This window comes from Armigeres subalbatus, chromosome 3 (genome assembly GCF_024139115.2).
Source record: "Armigeres subalbatus isolate Guangzhou_Male chromosome 3, GZ_Asu_2, whole genome shotgun sequence".
Lineage (NCBI taxonomy): Eukaryota > Metazoa > Arthropoda > Insecta > Diptera > Culicidae > Armigeres > Armigeres subalbatus.
Window position 1 is genome coordinate 8,575,120 of NC_085141.1, and position 17,248 is coordinate 8,592,367.

General features: G+C 43.9%; 2 protein-coding genes and 1 long non-coding RNA gene across 7 annotated transcripts; 2 read left to right on the forward strand and 1 right to left on the reverse strand.

Moving 5' to 3' along the window:
- The first annotated feature begins 794 nt into the window (after window positions 1–794).
- LOC134226895 (arrestin domain-containing protein 3-like) lies at window positions 795–2,830 on the forward strand. Its single transcript, XM_062707990.1, has 4 exons — window positions 795–1,202; window positions 1,269–1,400; window positions 1,783–2,538; window positions 2,594–2,830. Exons 1-4 carry the CDS (start codon window positions 1,085–1,087, stop codon window positions 2,668–2,670), a joined length of 1,083 nt encoding a protein of 360 aa, XP_062563974.1. The 5' UTR covers window positions 795–1,084; the 3' UTR covers window positions 2,671–2,830.
- Window positions 2,831–12,515: 9,685 nt separating this feature from the next.
- Window positions 12,516–14,102, forward strand: LOC134227220 (arrestin domain-containing protein 3-like). 5 transcript variants are annotated; one of them, XM_062708568.1, is made up of 5 exons: window positions 12,516–12,644; window positions 12,752–12,881; window positions 12,945–13,070; window positions 13,136–13,903; window positions 13,964–14,102. In XM_062708568.1, the coding sequence occupies exons 2-5, from the start codon at window positions 12,764–12,766 to the stop codon at window positions 14,077–14,079; spliced, it is 1,128 nt and encodes a 375-aa protein (XP_062564552.1). In that variant the 5' UTR covers window positions 12,516–12,644; window positions 12,752–12,763; the 3' UTR covers window positions 14,080–14,102. The 5 variants fall into 5 exon arrangements, with proteins under 5 accessions (XP_062564552.1, XP_062564554.1, XP_062564555.1 ...); XM_062708570.1 differs by lacking the exon at window positions 12,516–12,644 and having other exon boundaries at window positions 12,673–12,881; window positions 13,136–13,225; window positions 13,451–13,903; XM_062708571.1 differs by lacking the exon at window positions 12,516–12,644 and having other exon boundaries at window positions 12,674–12,881; window positions 12,945–13,067; window positions 13,136–13,225; window positions 13,451–13,903.
- A 73-nt stretch (window positions 14,103–14,175) lies between these two features.
- LOC134227221 (uncharacterized) lies at window positions 14,176–14,815 on the reverse strand. The gene is made up of 2 exons (XR_009983631.1): window positions 14,526–14,815; window positions 14,176–14,448 (listed from the first exon to the last, which is right to left on the reverse strand). It is a non-coding gene; the product is annotated as an uncharacterized LOC134227221 (long non-coding RNA).
- Window positions 14,816–17,248: the final 2,433 nt, after the last annotated feature.

The window sequence follows — 17,248 nt, forward strand, 5'->3', positions numbered from 1 at the left end:
GTGGATGGACCTCTGTAAGTGTCATTTTGAGAAGTGTTTGGAATTGGGAGGTGTCCGGCGCTGGGGGATCTCCCCCTACTTAGGGCCCGTTCACAAATTACATAACGCTTTAGGGGGTGGGAGGGTACCTGCCAGAGCGTTACGGCCCATACAATTTTCAAAACCCTTTCATACAAAAAACGTTACGAGGGGGTGGGTGGGGGTTGAAAATGGCCAAATTTTGCGTTATGTAATTTGTGAATGAACCCTTACCCTACTCGGTTGGCATTGCACAAAACAATGCGTGTGAACGTGAACGAGTTGGTTTTAAAAATAGATTGCGAGAGTTCGGCTATGTGCCTGATGTTGAAAATTTGATCTCATCAGTAGCCTTCTGAGCTGCGGAGGACTATGGAGGGAAAGCACCTGTTTAGGGTACTGATTTCGTGGCATCAAACCCCACCGAAGGAAGTGGTTACCCTCCAATACATTTTTCGAACTAAATCTTTCACATGTTGTGCAATTGCACATAATCCAGAAGATTATATGTGTTCGACCGAAACGTCAGCACAAGGAATGCAATGAATGATGGTTAATTTTCCCAGTAATTTTGCAATGTATTCAATTAAACAAACGCACATTCTAGACCCTTTATTACAAATTCGATAGTGGAGTGATTCTAACGCCTCTGTAAAAGGTAAAGAAATTATTCTGAAAAAATCAGGCGCATCTGCTTTTTTTTTCACTCCGTGTTTCTTATTTTGGTCTGAAATTACCAACACATGTATCATCACTGTGCGAGAAATATATTTCGAACAGCGCACTGCTGGAGAAATTAGGTATTTATATTTACTTCTGTTCAATTTTATTCCAGTTATATTAGGAAAGCATTTGGACATCGTTTGATGAATTTGAATCCATAACGATTTTCTCCAAAAAATTGAGTAAAATGTCACCAACTTGTAGAAGCTAAACCGAGATAGTCGATTGCAACAAGTGTTGAAACTTTCACACATCAAAGTATAAATCCAGTGCATTATGTGCAGAGATCAGTCACTACTAGACTAAGCAGAGCAGTCAATAACAAAGCAGGGGCTGATACATTATGGCGCCCCCGCACTGTGAGATCCGATTCGATGACAATCCGCAAGGCGTCTTCCAAGGTGGACAAACCCTGACCGGCTCCGTAGTACTGCGCCTGGACAAACCTATACTGGTTAATGGTACGTAAGTTGGATGTTGACTTTTGAATAACAAGTTTGAAGCTGAATATGTTGCATTTCTCATAGACTTCAGATTAGTTATTTCCGGAAGTGCGGATGTTCGTTGGAATGTGCTAAGGAGCAGACAACGAAGTGTGACCTACGTCGGGAAGGAGGAACTGTTACGTGCCGAAACCAAATTGATCCCACAACGCGATGGTATTATAATTGCTTTGAGAATATTTTCTTTTACAGAGAATGAAAGAACTATGTCGTCAAGCGTCAAAATTGAAACAGACATTATTCAAATTTGTTATACTAACAATCAGGGTTTATCGAGCGTCGCACATGGTGATACTCTTCTTTAGGGACTTTGAGATAAATTTGATAAGTATATTTTGATTATCGCGCATAGTACTGGTGGTTCGAGTAATAGAAACGCAAGCTAAAATATAAATTACCACATTTTGTACTTTTATGTCAACAATTAAAAGAGTTATAAAACTAAAACTTATCAGAATTAAATCGAGAACCGTGCATTCTTATAATATATGTACCAACAGCATATCACATAATTGACGATTCTTCTGTATTTTTGCAGAAAGCACTGAAATAGCGGCTGGCGTTCACGTGTACAACTTTGCCAGCCCAATTCCTTTAAATGTGCCTACATCATTCGAAGGGGAATGTGGTAAAATTCGATACACGGTTCGTGCCATCCTTGATCGCCCATGGAAATTCGATCAGACGTGCACCGCGGCCTTCACAGTTTTGAAACCACTAGACCTCAATCACCACATCAGCAATTTAAAAGTACGCAAAAAGCAAAAACTGATCAAAACGTTTTGTTGTTGGCCCTGTGCATCGAATCCACTTCACATTCAAGTGGAAATACCCATGTCGGGATATGTTTCCGGTCAGAAAATCCCTATCACGGTTTCTCTGAACAATACCAGCAACACTAGGGTTACGGGCATTAAAAGCAGCCTACAACGAAAAGTGTCCTACATAAGTCAACATCCAAAGCAGAAAACTCGTGTGATGAGCAAATTCCTATCCAACGATTGGACAGCAGTTACCCACGACGAATCCGCCACATACCTAATAGAGCTAGATGTACCCGAGGTTGCACCAACAGGAAAGTGTTCCGTTCTTGTCATAGAATACCTACTTGTGGTAATAGTTTATGTGAGCGGCTTACATTTGAATTCGAGAGTTGAACTTCCAATCACGATTGGTACGATCCCATTCCCGTCATCACCAACGGTGTCAACAACCACAGCAACTGTCAGTAATGAACAGACTGATGAAACGTTAACTGCCATAGTACTTCCGCTCTCTGTCGCCAACGATGAAGGTTGTTACTTATGCTATATCTATCAATTACCGACTCATTTGAATTATTTTTCCAGCACTCCCTCCGTCTTATGAGGAAGCCATGAGTGGCTTGACTATAAACATAAACGATGATCACCCCAGTGCCATCTGATACCAGACGTGCGATGCACAAGTTTCATATACAAATGATTGAATCTAATCTGTATACCATAACATTTGTGTATTTATTTATTATATTTATTAAGTGTGCCTATTGCGATTTATGTTTTTAGTATTTATTGCAATGAAATATACATCATAAAAATACTGAATACAGACTTGAATTCACTTGGTGATCGTCGAAAACGATACCAGTAGAGAAGTTCGATTCAAGATGAGACCAAACCACCCGACTTGGACGTTAATTTACAATGTTATGAAAACTCATATGTGAATATGTACGTTATGTGGAAGATATTGATTTTGAAAATGTATTGGAGGTAACCACTTTCCCTTCGATGGGACTCGAACCCATGACCCTACAGTACGCTAGACTGGTGCTTTAACCAACTAAGCTACGAAGGACCTCCGTCGGCCTTCGCAACTTAGCGGCTACTGAACGAGCTCGAGATTCCCAAATTGGACGCATAGTCAAATCACTCGCAATCCATTTCTCAAGCCAATAGTTCCACATGTGTATAGTACACGTCCACATTAGAGGAGCGTGAGTATTTAGAATGTCTGGCGGCTGTACACATACTTCATCAGCAACTGTACTGATGCTTAGTTGGTTAAAGCACCAGTCTAGGCGTACTCAGGAATGATAAGTAGTAGTAAATTTTCCTACAGGTTTGCATATCCGTGTCGTCATAGCACTGGATAACGTCGGGACCTTCGGGAGCTTCCACAATCGCTTTCTTCCTTTTTTTTAACTTTAAAACACATAAATAAAGTTTTAAAAAATCGGCTGACGTGCTTGACTTGACTCTCGTGCAGTTCCCGGAAAAAATCTCGGCTCGGTGTGGCTTGTCGCGCCCGAGTCCACGATCCAAGGCTTTGTTCTGTCTTCAGTTTTACTCCGTTGGCCAGCGTCAGAAAAGCAAACGACACGGTGCTCTCCTGTTTCGGTGTAGGCTTCCCCGGTTTACCTGTCTTCACTTCGTTCTCGTTGTCTTGTTGATACTGCCGGTACATTTTCTGAATGTGGCCAACCTTATTGCAGCAGTGGAAGGCAAACTTTCATCGCGGAATCCAATCCGGATCCTTGCTTCTTCGCTGCTTCGTCCAGAAGTTTTCGCTTGACAATCTGAGGTGAGTTCGTCGTCCAAACGGCTTTTGAGGGCGGTAGTCAGAGAGTCGAACGAGCTTGGAAGGCTTCTGAGGATCATCGCGACCATGAGATTTTCCTCCAGTTTCTGTCCGGCGTTCGCGAAGTTACTGAAGAACTCCTCCATTGCGAAAGATGTGCTCCGTGCTATATCCTCTCCTACCGAGAAACTTTTGTCGCTTGTACTATCGTTCTGGTAATTAAACCCATTCCGTTTTGATGGATTGAGACTGATCCTTGGCTGTCCTCTTGATAGGACCTTTTTGCGTTTTTTTTTTATTAACGATAGCCTTCTGATTGGCGTGTCAGGAGACCGGGTAAGGTTTGGGTAAATCCCGATTCTAACCGTCAAGGACCGCCGTTGTTCCTATGGCTCTAGGCTCTGTAATTAGCTCCGAGTTTCGCGCTATTGAGTTGTTGTCGGGTAATTAATCAGTTTCAAAATTGCAGCAACACCACACGAGGGCGAACGAGAGCAACTACCGCGCAACCACATTGCTGAACGCCGCCTACAAGGTACTCTCCCAAATTTTATGCCGTCGGTCATTCCAGTTCGTGACAGCAGCGCGTACGGATGTGCTTTTTGCTCGCGCATTTTTTCCAAGTGTTTTTTCTTGTTCGATCGCTGTTCACGTTTTCGCTTCGTCATGTTGGCGTTATTTTCTCCCGGACCCGTCATGGGAGACTCGGTGGCCGATTCGGTCGCCGGGCGCGGGTAACCCCTCGAAGAAACTTTTGCAGAGCACCGTGTTCTAGCCGTTGCCGTTTGATGACGCCGGCAATCCCCCGAAAAAGAGAAAGAAGCAGCAATCGCAGCTGCCGCAGGTGCAACCGTAGTGGAAGGAGAAGTGCCCACCCATGTTTGCGAATCGCCGATCCACCGGATTTACGCCAAAAATTCGCCGGCTGATCGCAAAAGGTACTTTTCAGCTCTGCAGCGAGGGCGTGAAAGTGATGCCGGCAAACAAGCCCCATCATCAATCCGTCGTCCCACACATCATCTATTTATCGACTTCAAAGCCGCATATGATACAATCGATCGGGACCAGCTATGGCAGTTCATGCACGAAAACGGATTTCCGGATAAACTGATACAGTTGATCAAGGCGACGATGGGTCGGGTGATGTGCGTAGTTCGAGTTTCAGGGGCATTCTCGAGTCCCTTCGAAACGCGCAGAGGGTTACGGAAAGGTGATGGTCTTTCGTGTCTGCTATTCAACACCGCTTTGGAAGGAGTAATACGAAGAGCAGGGATTAACACGAGTGGTACAATTTTCAATAAGTACGTCCAGCTATTTGGCTTCGCCGACGACATAGATATTATGGTACGTAACTTTGAGAAGATGAAGGAAGCCTACATCAGACTGAAAACTGACCGAAAATGATACCAGCAGAGAAAATTCGGAGACGCATAGAGGCTGGAAATCGTACGTACTTCGGACTCCGCAAGACGCTCCGATCGAATAGAGTTCGCCGTCGTACCAAACTGGCAATCTACAAAACGTTCATTAGACCGGTAGTCCTCTATGGACACGAGACCTGGACGATGCTCGTGGAGGACCAACGCGCACTTGGAGTATTCGAAAGGAAAGTGCTTCGTACTATCTATGGTGGGGTGCAGATGGCGGACGGTACGTGGAGGAGGCGAATGAACCACGAGTTGCATGAGCTGCTGGAAGAACCATCCATCGCTCACACCGTGAAAATCGGACGACTGCGGTGGGCCGGGCACGTAGTCAGAATGTCGGACAGTAACCCGGTGAAAATGGTTCTCGACAACGGTCCGACGGGCACAAGAAGGCGAGAAGCCGGCAAGGTGGATCGATCAGGTGGAAGATGACTTGCGGACCCTCCGTAGACTGCGTGGCTGGCGACGTGTAGCCTTGGACCGAATGGAGAAAACTCTTATATACCGCACAGGCCACTTCGGCCTTAGTCTGAATAAATGAATGAATCAATCCGTCGTGGAGTTCCTTGAGGTCGTCAAGTATGAAAACTACACTCATGACTACAACTACAACTACAACATGAAGGAAGAAGATCTAATTGCGGAACTCGAGAGCTGCGTTGCTGTGCATAAGATTGCTCGTTATGACAAGACGTCGCGACCAGCTTTACCTGATCCATCTGAAGTACGGCTGCATCACCTGGAAGGACCTGCAGCTGGTCGGCGTTATAAATTACACCGTCGTTGACTAGGAGCGATATCGGCCAGTATACCGCGACGTCACGCAGTGCACCAACTGCTTCAATTTCGGGCACGGTGCCAGGAACTGTCGCATGAAGCCGCGCTGCAATGATTGTGGCAAACCCATACAACCGATGAGTGCGACAAGATGGAGGTGGCCGATCCCAAGTGCGTCAACTGTGCGACAAACATCGGGCTACAACCAAGAACTCTCCAAAGCAGGCTGCGTTTTTGGAAACCCGAGAGAAGGCTTCTACCAGGACCCTTCCGGAGAAGAACCGTGTTCCTATAGTCAACGAGGTGAACTTTCCAGCCATTCCGGCACCTCGTCGAGCGATTCCAATCCTTCCACCATTACAATCGCACAAGCGACTAGCAGCAGCAGCTACGTTGGTTCAAGCTCCAGCACCGAAAGCTCCATCCTCCCTTCTCCCGGGATTCCGTCGGTAGCCGGAGAACAACAATGCTCCACCGTAAGAAACTGCTCCCCTCTACACCCCGGAGCAACTGATGCCAATATTCGCGCAGCTCGCCACTCGGCTGCGCGGATGTAAAACTCGTTTCGACCAGGTCTTCACTCTTGGCATGTTCATCATTGAAAATGGCTGCCAGGGTGGGCCTGGTCAACTGGAAAGCTTGCTCGCTGAAGAGCAAAACCATCGAGTTGAAGGACTTCCTCGAGGAGAAAGAAATAGACGTGGCGTTCATCCCCGAAACGCACCTAAAACCGAAGGTGATCGTCAACATTCCAGACTTTCAAATTGTGCAACTCGACATGGTATGGCCCTCGCTCTTCGCTACAACATCAACTGTCGCCTGCTGCCAAGCTTCCAGCTGAGCATCGTTGAGGCCATCGGTGTTGAAGTTACTACCTCTGTCGGCACAATCACGCTCATCGCGGCGTACTGCCCAACTCAAGCTAAAGCTGGCGACGGATCATCGGTCGCCCTTCGGAGGGACATCATCAAGCTTACGCGGAGACAAGGTCAGTTCATCATTCCCGCGACCTGAATGCCAAGCACCAAGCCTGGGGCAACAGTCGCTGCAATCAAAATGGAACCATATAGAGCAACGACATGGAGGAAGGTCACTATACGATCCTGAGCCCGGATTCCCACACTCGGCTGAGTCGGTCCGGCGTCCATTCCACAATCGACTTGTACATCACAAACATGAACGACCACATCTCCCAGCCGGTCGTCTACCAGAAGCTCAGCTCGGAAAACTACCCGGTGGTGGCGAAAACGTCATTTGTTACCTTAGATCAGCGGTTCTCAACCTTTTTCTTGAGAGGTACCCCTTTGAACTTTTGCATTATTTGAGGTACCCCCTATGTTTTTTTTTGCTGTAAATGAAAATAATCATTACTCTTAAGATATATGAAAAATGGACCTGAAAACTAACGGAATTATGGCTCTCCATAAACTTTTCTGAAATTTTAATTTTGTTTGAAACTTCCCATTTCAATTTAAGTTTATACATCGAACATTATACATCTTACAGAGCTTCTTTTAACTATTGCAGGCTTCCGAGCCTTTTCAAACTAGGATTCCGCGCCTCTTCCGAGAGAACCTTCCGAGCCTCTTGAAGGAAGGCTTCCGAGTCTCTTAAAAAAAGGTTTTTGAGCTACTTAAAAAGAGGCTTTCGAACATCTTGAAAGGACGCCTTTGAGCTGCTTGAAAATATGCTTCCAAGCCTCGAAGAGAGGGTTCCAAGCCTCTTGAAAGAAGTCTCCTAAATCCCTTCGAGGGTAGTAGACTTCCGAGCCTCTTGAAAGGAGGCTTCCGAGCCTCTTGAAAGGAGGCTTCCAAGCCTCTTGAAAGGAGGCTTCCAAGCCTCTTGAAAGAAGGCTTCCAAGCCTCTTGAAAGGAGGCTTCCAAGCCTCTTGAAAGGAGGCTTCCAAGCCTCTTGAAAGGAGGCTTCCAAGCCTCTTGAAAGGAGGCTTCCAAGCCTCTTGAAAGGAGGCTTCCAAGCCTCTTGAAAGGAGGCTTCCAAGCCTCTTGAAAGGAGGCTTCCAAGCCTCTTGAAAGGAGGCTTCCAAGCCTCTTGACAGAAGGCTTCCAAGCCTTTTGAAAGAAGCCTTCCAAGCCTCTTGATAGGAGGCTTCCAAGCCTCTTGACAGGAGGCTTCCGAGCCTCTTGAAAGAAGGTCTCCAAGCCTCTTGAAAGAAGGCTTCCAAGCCTCTTGATAGGAGGCTTCCAAGCCTTTTGACAGGAGGCTTCCAAGCCTCTTGACAGGAGGCTTCCAAGCCTCTTGACAGGAGGCTTCCAAGCCTCTTGACAGGAGGCTTCCGAGCCTCTTGACAGGAGGCTTCCGAGCCTCTTGACAGGAGGCTTCCAAGCCTCTTGACAGGAGGCTTCCAAGCCTCTTGACAGGACGCTTCCAAGCCTCTTGACAGGACGCTTCCGAGCCTCTTGAAAGGAGGCTTCCGAGCCTCTTGAAAGGAGGCTTCCGAGCCTCTTGAAAGGAGGCTTCCGAGCCTCTTGAAAGGAGGCTTCCGAGCTTGAAAGGAGGCTTCCGAGCCTCTTGAAAGGAGGCTTCCGAGCCTCTTGAAAGGAGGCTTCCGAGCCTCTTGAAAGGAGGCTTCCTGAGCCTCTTGAAAGGAGGCTCTGAGGCCTCTTGAAAGGAGGCTCTGAGCCTCTTGAAAGGAGGCTTCCGAGTGTCCTGAAAGGAGGCTTCCGAGCCTCTTGAAAGGAGGCTTCCGAGCCTCTTGAAATACCTTACGAGCTATTTTATGGAAGGCTTCCGAGCCACTTGAAAGGAGGCTTCCGAATTCCAAGCATCTTGATGGGAGGTTTTCGAGCTCTTGAAAGGAGGCTTCCAAGATTCTGGAAAGGATTCTTCCGTGCCTATTGAATGGCAGCTTTTGAACCCCCAAAAGGAGGCTTCGGAGTATCTTGAAAAAACACTTTTAAGCCTTCCGAGCCTCTTGAACGGCGGCTTTTTATCCACTTTAAGGAGACATAGGAGTATCTTGAATGGACGCTTCACAGTCTCTTGAAGGAACAAATTCGAACCTACTAAAGGGCCTTTCAAGCCTTTTGAATGGAAGCATCCAAATCTGTACTCTCTAGATATTAATCAAGAATTATATGCTTAAAATATTATTCAACATTCTGTTTTGATCAGGTAGATTGCATAGAAGATTTTTAAAATTTGTTCGTTCGAGGTTTTGCCCTTTTAAGGTTTGTCATGCTCATTCATTGTACTGGTTGTGGAGGGCAGGATTCAATAGGCCATGATTTACTAATCGCGCATATCACGTACGAGACAAAGTTTTTAAATAAAATAAAAAACAAAATTATCAAAACTTTATCAATAAGTTTTGATAAAAAATGTAATTCATTACGCATTTTTGTCCGAGGTACCCCCTGGGCCCAGCGAAGGTACCCCCAGGGGTACATGTACCCCAGGTTGAGAACCGCTGCCTTAGATGGATTAAAGCAAGGTGATGCACTCTCGAATTTACTGTTCAATATATCGCTCGAGGGAGCGATTAGGAGAGCTGGTGTGCAAAGAAGCGGTACCATTATCACAAAATCGCATATGCTCCTGGGATTTGCGGACGATATCGATATTATCGGAATTGATCGCCGTGCCGTGGAAGAGGCTTTTGGGCCTTTTAAGAGTGAGACAGCGAGGATTGGACTCACGATCAATACCAGCAAAACGAAGTACATGGTCGCTGGCAATCAACGTGGGTTCATTAGTGGTGGTGGTAGCGAAATAGTGCTGGATGGTGAAAAATTTGAAGTGGTAGAAGAATTTGTGTATCTTGGAACATTAGTGACGTGCGATAATGATGTTACCCGCGAGGTGAAAGGCGTATTGCAGCTGCAAATAGGGCTTATTACGGACTTCGTAACCAGCTTAAGTCCCGTAGTCTGCAAACGAAAACAAAACTCGCGCTGTATACTACTCTGATTCTTCCGGTGGCTTTATACGGCCATGAGACATGGACGTTAAAGGAGGCTGATCGGAGAGCTCTCGGAGTGTTTGAGCGTAAGGTGCTGCGGACAATACTCGGCGGTAAACAGGAGAACGGTATCTGGCGGCGTCGCATGAATCACGAATTGTACCAGGTGTATAAAGGGCTGGATATTATTAAGCTTATACAACACGGCTGACTACGGTGGGCTGGTCACGTTGTTCGTATGCCGGAAGAACGTCAAGCGAAGATAATATTTAGTAGAGAACCCGAAAGAAGTCGCAGGCTTCGTGGAAGGCCGCGTACACGATGGCTTTTTGCAGTTGAAGAGGACCTGAAGGCGCTCAATGTTCAGGGCGACTGGAAGCGATTGGCCCAGGATCGAGTCCAGTGGAGAAGGATACTCCATTCGGCGTAGGTTCATCGAAGAGCTGTAGCCCATCAAGTATCAAGTAAGTAAGACTCTGAGGATCGCTTGATAACTCATGTAGAGAAGGTCACCGGAATAGGCCGTCAGCTCGCACAATCTTGGACAGAACATCGACAGTCCACACGAAGCAGCCGTTAACGAGTATGCTAACAATATCCATCTTATTCCTAACGACTTCTCGGAGGAGTTGGAGAATTGACGGCCTATATCAAGTCATCGAAATACATGAAGGCCCCAGGATTCGACAGCATCCTGAATCTCGAGCTCAAACATATGAGTGCTCCGTTATCTTTTGCTGCTCTTTAATCAGTGTCTCCGTCTCAGCTACTTACCATCGTCCTGGAAGTCAGCCAAAATCATCCCCATCGGAAGTCTCGGAAGGATCCTTCCCAAGCAACCAGAAGTTCAGATTTTACTTAAATTTACTCTTAACCGAACTAATTGGTTCACTATGGTTCACATCAAGTTCCAAGCATCCTTAACGGAACTTTAAAGTTCACTTAAAGTTCCGTTACATACAAAAAATTACTTAAAATGAGAGCTGATTAAGCCAAAATAGCCCTTCTTATCCGAACTTCTGGTTGCTTGGGTTCCTCTCCAAAAAGTTATCACCCCATCAGCCTTCTCTCAGGGTTATCCGAGGTGTTTGAAAAGGCGATTCACAGCCGGTTACTTGAGTCTGCTGACCACCATAACATCTTACTCGAGGAACAGTTTGGTTTCTGACGCGGTCGTACCGTACACCAACCGACCCGAGTTGCCAACGTCCTCAGATGGAACAAGTCTAACATCTAAAACATCCGCCATGGCCTTACTCGATGTCGAGAAGGCATGATGGCCTGGTTTACAAACTACAACGCTACAATCTTCTCAGCCTCCTACGTCTATCAAGGTAGAGTGATCAGAGCGCTGGTGGGAAAACCTCAATGAGGCCTGGATGCTCTGACAGAGTACCTCACCTGCTGGAAGATCTGTATCAACGCGGCGTAGACCCAGGTCATCATTTCCCCCCACTCTAAATCCCCTAAACATGTTCCGTCTGAGGACTGTAAAATCATCCTCAATGGCACGACTGTGGAAAGGGCCAACGAGGCCGACTACCTTGGCTTGACTCTCGACAGTAAGCTTATTTTCCGGCAACAGGTTGACAAGACGGTGACGAAGTGTAACGTTCTGTTGGCACTTCTGTACTTGGGAGAGCTGCGCCAAAACCCACCACCTCAAACTTCAACGAGTTTAGAACAAATTCCTGAGGATGATCCTCAACATCCGATGTCCACTGTCTGACCGGGATAGAAACATCACATGAACGCTTTGGTGAGTGTAAAGAAAAGTTGAGGATCCGTTGGGCCTTTTCGGACCAGATAGCGATTAGGACGCTAGTTCCAATTTAGGTTATCAAATTTTTATTGTAAATATTTAGTGTAAATAGTAGTTAGGTTATTAAATTTCAAAACACACTAGCGCCCCCTAAAGGCCGTCATGATAGATTTAATTTATAATTAAAAATTGTTAATTAACATTAAAAACATCACTTGTCATAAGACGAGTTTGTACCTTCCCATTTAATTCCACCACTTGATTGTACCTTGACAGATACGTTTTTCAACCTCAACTGTAGGGTTGTCTCCAGTGTCTCGTACTTGACTCGACTTTGTCGACCAAAGTCGAGTCAAGTATGTACGAGACACTGAAGACGACCTTACTGTTGAGGTCGAAATACGTATCTGTCAAGGTACAATCTAGTGTTGGAATTAAATGGGAAGGTACAAACTCGTCTTATGACAAGTGAAGAAATTCTACTAAAAAGCTCAAAATAATTTTCTTAACATTAAAAACATTTTAAATCAAAGTTAGAGGGCCAAGCCGGCCGATCACTCTATATGTCAAATAATAATTGTAGAACAAAAATGTTTAAATAAAGAAGAATTTTACCTATGTAACGTAGGCAAATTGAAAACAAATTAAATGTTCGAGTCTTCCTTGATTTATCGCATTTTGTAACGCTTTCCAATTTTTACAATAACAAAGCATAACCTGGTAAAACACAGGTAGTCCTACGTTAAAAAATATTTATGTAAAAATGCTACGTTTATACTGAGACTTTTTATCAGTGTCCCATACGCTTGCTATTCATTATATGTAGTATAGACACTAAAGTTATGTCGTCACGCTTAAATATGCAGTTATGAATATCCCATTCTCATACCGTATGTTCTATTTCCATCTAACGAGAACAACTTTATTGCATTTACCAATATTAAAACAGCTACGTAAGTGTTGGAAATCTTATACACCGAATAGAATTTGATTCTAAACATTAACCAACGAACGTCAATCCAACGGTCAGACTCACAGTCTTAATATTATTATCAACCAGAAAGGTGAGGTAATGGCGCCCCCGCACTGCGAGATTCATTTCGATAATAACCCACAAGGTGTCTTTCATGGTGGACAAATCATGTCCGGCTCCGTAGAACTTCGACTGGACAAACCCAAACTGGTCAATGGTACATGGAGTTATTTTTTTTAGATCTCGTATGATTAAGCTTATACTTGTTGTAAACTCCAAGATTTCAGGCTGGTGATTTCTGGGAGAGCGGATGTTAGGTGGGTTCAACAGAAAGGTAGAGATCGTAAGACCTACATCGGAGAGGAGGAACTTCTGCGAGCCGAAACCAAATTGATCCCACAAAGTAGTGTGTAGTTGCTGATATGCATGACGATACCCACAACGCCATTAATCGATCAACATTCTTTGCAGGCAACACAGAAATACCAGCTGGTATTCACACTTACAACTTTGCCAGTCCGATCCCTCTTCATGTTCCCACATCTTTTGAAGGAGAGCATGGTAAGATTCGATACACTGTTCGTGCAATACTCGACCGTCCATGGAAACTCGACCAGGCATGCACAGCACAATTTACAGTTTTGAAATCTCTGAACCTCAATCATCGTATTGACACACTAAAAGTCCGTAAAAAAGAAACTCTTGTTAAAACTTTTTACTTCTGGCCATGCACCTCCAGCCCTCTCCGAATCGAAGCAGAAATACCAATGTCTGGATATGTTCCAGGCCAAAGGATTCCTATCACAGTTATGCTACAGAACGCGAGCAGCACGTCAGTTACGAGCATTAACAGTAGCTTACAACGAAAGGTGTCCTACATAAGTCAAAGGCCACGAGAACTGATCCGTGTAGTCGGAAAAAGTTTGGCCAGCGTTGTGACAACTGTGACTCATGACGAATCAAATACTTACTACCAACAACTGGAGATACCTTCCATTGCACCTACTGGAAAATGTTCCGTTCTAGCTATAGAATATATACTCAAAGTGAAAGTGCACGTGAATGGTTTACATTCGAATCCGAAAATCAAATTTCCCATCACGATTGGCACTATCCCATTTACTTCATCACCAGCGAGAATAATCGCCCCAACAAGCCTCAGTGGTGGATGCACCGACGAGATCGACACACTACCCACTGCCCCACAGTTACAGCGATCTGTGAACACCAATGAAGATTGTGAGATTAGATTTCTTGAATGTTGTAAACCACAAATCAATCAACAATTACCGTTTCCAGCACCCCCACCCTGTTATGAGGAAGCCATGACTGGAGTAACTATCAATGCAAACGATGACGAATCGAATGCCATCGGCTTCCAGGTTTCCAAGTTTGAAAGCGGCAAACACAAGTGAATCTATATTTCATTGTATTCACTTATTAATCGTAGCCATGTATACCTATGACAACATTGTGTAGTGTTGTTGTGACATGAATTGTGTAGTGAACTATTCTTTACATGTTTATGACCTTGTTTATTTAAAAATTAAATAATTTTGATTACAAATTAAATCACAAGTTTTTTATCACTCATAACCACAGTTTGAAGTATCTAAACACGTGTTTTAAACAAAGTTCCGCAATCCTGCCTACTGTAGGGCTTCACTTCCTGCAGCATCCAGATTCGCAACAATCCTTTCCGGTTTCATTCTTGCAGTCGCAGTTGCAGTTGCATTCTGCAGTGCACGGCTTGCTCTGGCCGCATTCAGCGGTACATCTGCAATCTGTTCAATAAAGGTACAAATATTAATGAACTCTCGAACTATTCACTTAACCATTTTCAACATTGACTGCAACTTACCACTATTACAGCATTTACACGGCATGATGACGTTCGATGATGTCTGTACTTAACAAAGACGAATTCGTGATGAGTTCGAAACTTTCTTGCTGACTGAATCGTTCAGATTGATGCTACTCTTACTTACATGCGAATTTTTTATACCCAGTGCTCCGCAATCTGTATTTCACACGCCGCGCCAGCTGACCGAGCGTATGGAAAGATTCATTGAACGGACGCGCGTAAGTGTCGTGCGCAGCATTGCTCGAGCACTTGTTCATCATCGACGTAGATGTGGGCAGAAACTTGAACTTATCAAGAAAGCATACAATCTTTTATCTATCGAAGTAGGCATTCGATGAATAATACCGCCGCCCTCATTTTTCACTACACACGTATATGCGCAAAATTAATGAATAAATTATTGTTCATTCATGCTCATAAAAATGCACGTGCTGACACCACCACGTCGTCAGAATTTCTAAAACCCAGCAAAGAAATTTAACACGGGCTATTTTCAGAATATTTTGTAGGTATATAGAGCCAAATAGAAATTCTTCAAATTATAAAAAAAAGCCTAGAAAGATTGCCGCATTTAGACATTTTACCAAAGTAGACGAAAAATGTTTAATACAAAGTTATGCTTAGAGTTTGTTCAGTGGAATCCGCGTAAAAAAATGTTCCGTCTTGCGGGGCTTCTTTTGATAAATCAGGGGCTACTTTGGACATTTTAAAACAAGAATTATATTGAAAATTACCATAAAATTGTTATTATCACCAATCGGCATTCTTGTTGATAGTTGGATGACTATTTTAAATTTTGTATTTTTTCCATTTATTTTTTTTTTTCAAAAAATCAAATATCCAAAGTAGCTCCCGGAGTCAAAAGAAGCCCCGCACGACGGTATATCAATTTCAACACTATAACTATAACTTTAAAGATATGTATTTAGATTTCAACACTCCTCTAAGTATCTCGTATTTGAGTTCGGGGTACAAATACAAATCTTCTATATAGGGGGAATGACGGCTTTGGCAGGTTTTGTTCTATTATTGTCAGGGTTTTTTTTTATGACTGATTATTAGGGTGGCTCAAAAAACACTTTTCTATTCTTTTGATGGGCCGCCCTTTCATTCGGTTCTATTTGATGCCCTGATGCTCTGGACAAAATTTCAGCCAAATCGGTCAACGTTTGGGCGGTGCTAAACTCGTTGAAAGTTTATATGCAAAAATGTATGCAGAAACATCCAAAAACAGTGATTTGCAGTTGGGCGGCACAATTTACGATCAAGAACCATGATACTCATTCAGTTCTTGTAGAATTAAATACAGAATGTTATGCTGAAAACCGCGAGAAGATTAGAGTTTATTAGGCAAAGATATTAGCATTTTACTGGAGTGTTGTAGGGGTGAATTTATTTCTTTTCAAAGGTAAAAGAAACGAAATTTGCTCAAACCCCACTTCAGAGAAATGCTAATAACTTAGCCGGGCAACCTTTAATCTTCTCGCGGTTTTCTGCATAACATTCTGTATTAAATTCTTCAAGATCTGAATGAGTATCATAGTTCTTCATCGTAAGTGCCGTCCAACTTCAATTCACTGTTTTTGGATGTTTCTGCATACATTTTTGCATATAAACTTCCAACGAGTTTAGCACCACCCAAACGTTGACCGATTTGGCTGAAATTTTGTCCAGAGCATCAGGGCATCAAATAGAACTGAATAAGAGGGCGGCCCATCAAAAAAATTGAGAAAAGTTTTTCCCATACTAATTTGAGCCACCCTACTGATTATGCTCAAATTTGGCCTAAACATTCTTTGCATATCAAAGAATATTGTGGCCAAATTTCATAAAATTCGGTCGACAAAAACCCCCTGCCAATAATAGAACAAAACCTGCCAAAGCCGTCTTTTCCCCTAATAAAAATGAAATGGTCTGTGTTCGTATCCGCATAACTCGAATACGGCTGGATGGATTTTCTTCAGTCCTTCAGCAGATATGTTCGTTATACTTTCCGACGGGTTTATATGATATTTCCTAATGCAAAAATCGCGAGTAACGTTGAGTAAATTGTGAAAACCTAAAATTAAGAATCGTATGGAAATTTCGCATGGGCAGTTCACAACGCACATTTTCGCCTACTATGCAGGACAACGTCTGCCGGGTCTACTAGTATGTTATAAATGTTACAAAACATATTGCCAACTATCCTATGTACATAATGACTCCAAAAAAAAAAGTTTGTCAAGAAAGGCACGAAAAGGTATTTTTTTCACTGCAGAAACAAGAACAGAACATGGAGCACTTTGATTTGCATGAGCATGAGAAAAATAATCGTATATTTCGTAATTGCTACTCCGTGATTGAGTAGTAGGGGTCACCAGTAGTATTGCGAGCAAAGGCGTAGGATTGCTAATCCGGAGATGGCGAGTTCGATTATCGGTCTGGAGAATAGAGGTAATAAACTATAGAGGAAGACTGTCGTTGTCGTCACTGGCGAAACATCTTTTGCTGGCGAGGATAGGGCACTAAATGCCAACGAAGGAAAAATCAGTACGTTTTGACAGATAGGTACCCAACATGTTTGGAGACGATAACAAAGGGAACCGCAGCGACAATCGTCCTCTACACGGAAGAAATAAACTACCCAATAGTGAGTTTAGTTCACCCAACCTCGAACATCCGTACGGGAATCCAAAATTGAGTAAGTAGGGTCGAAGTAGTTTGCCTTTACTCCCATG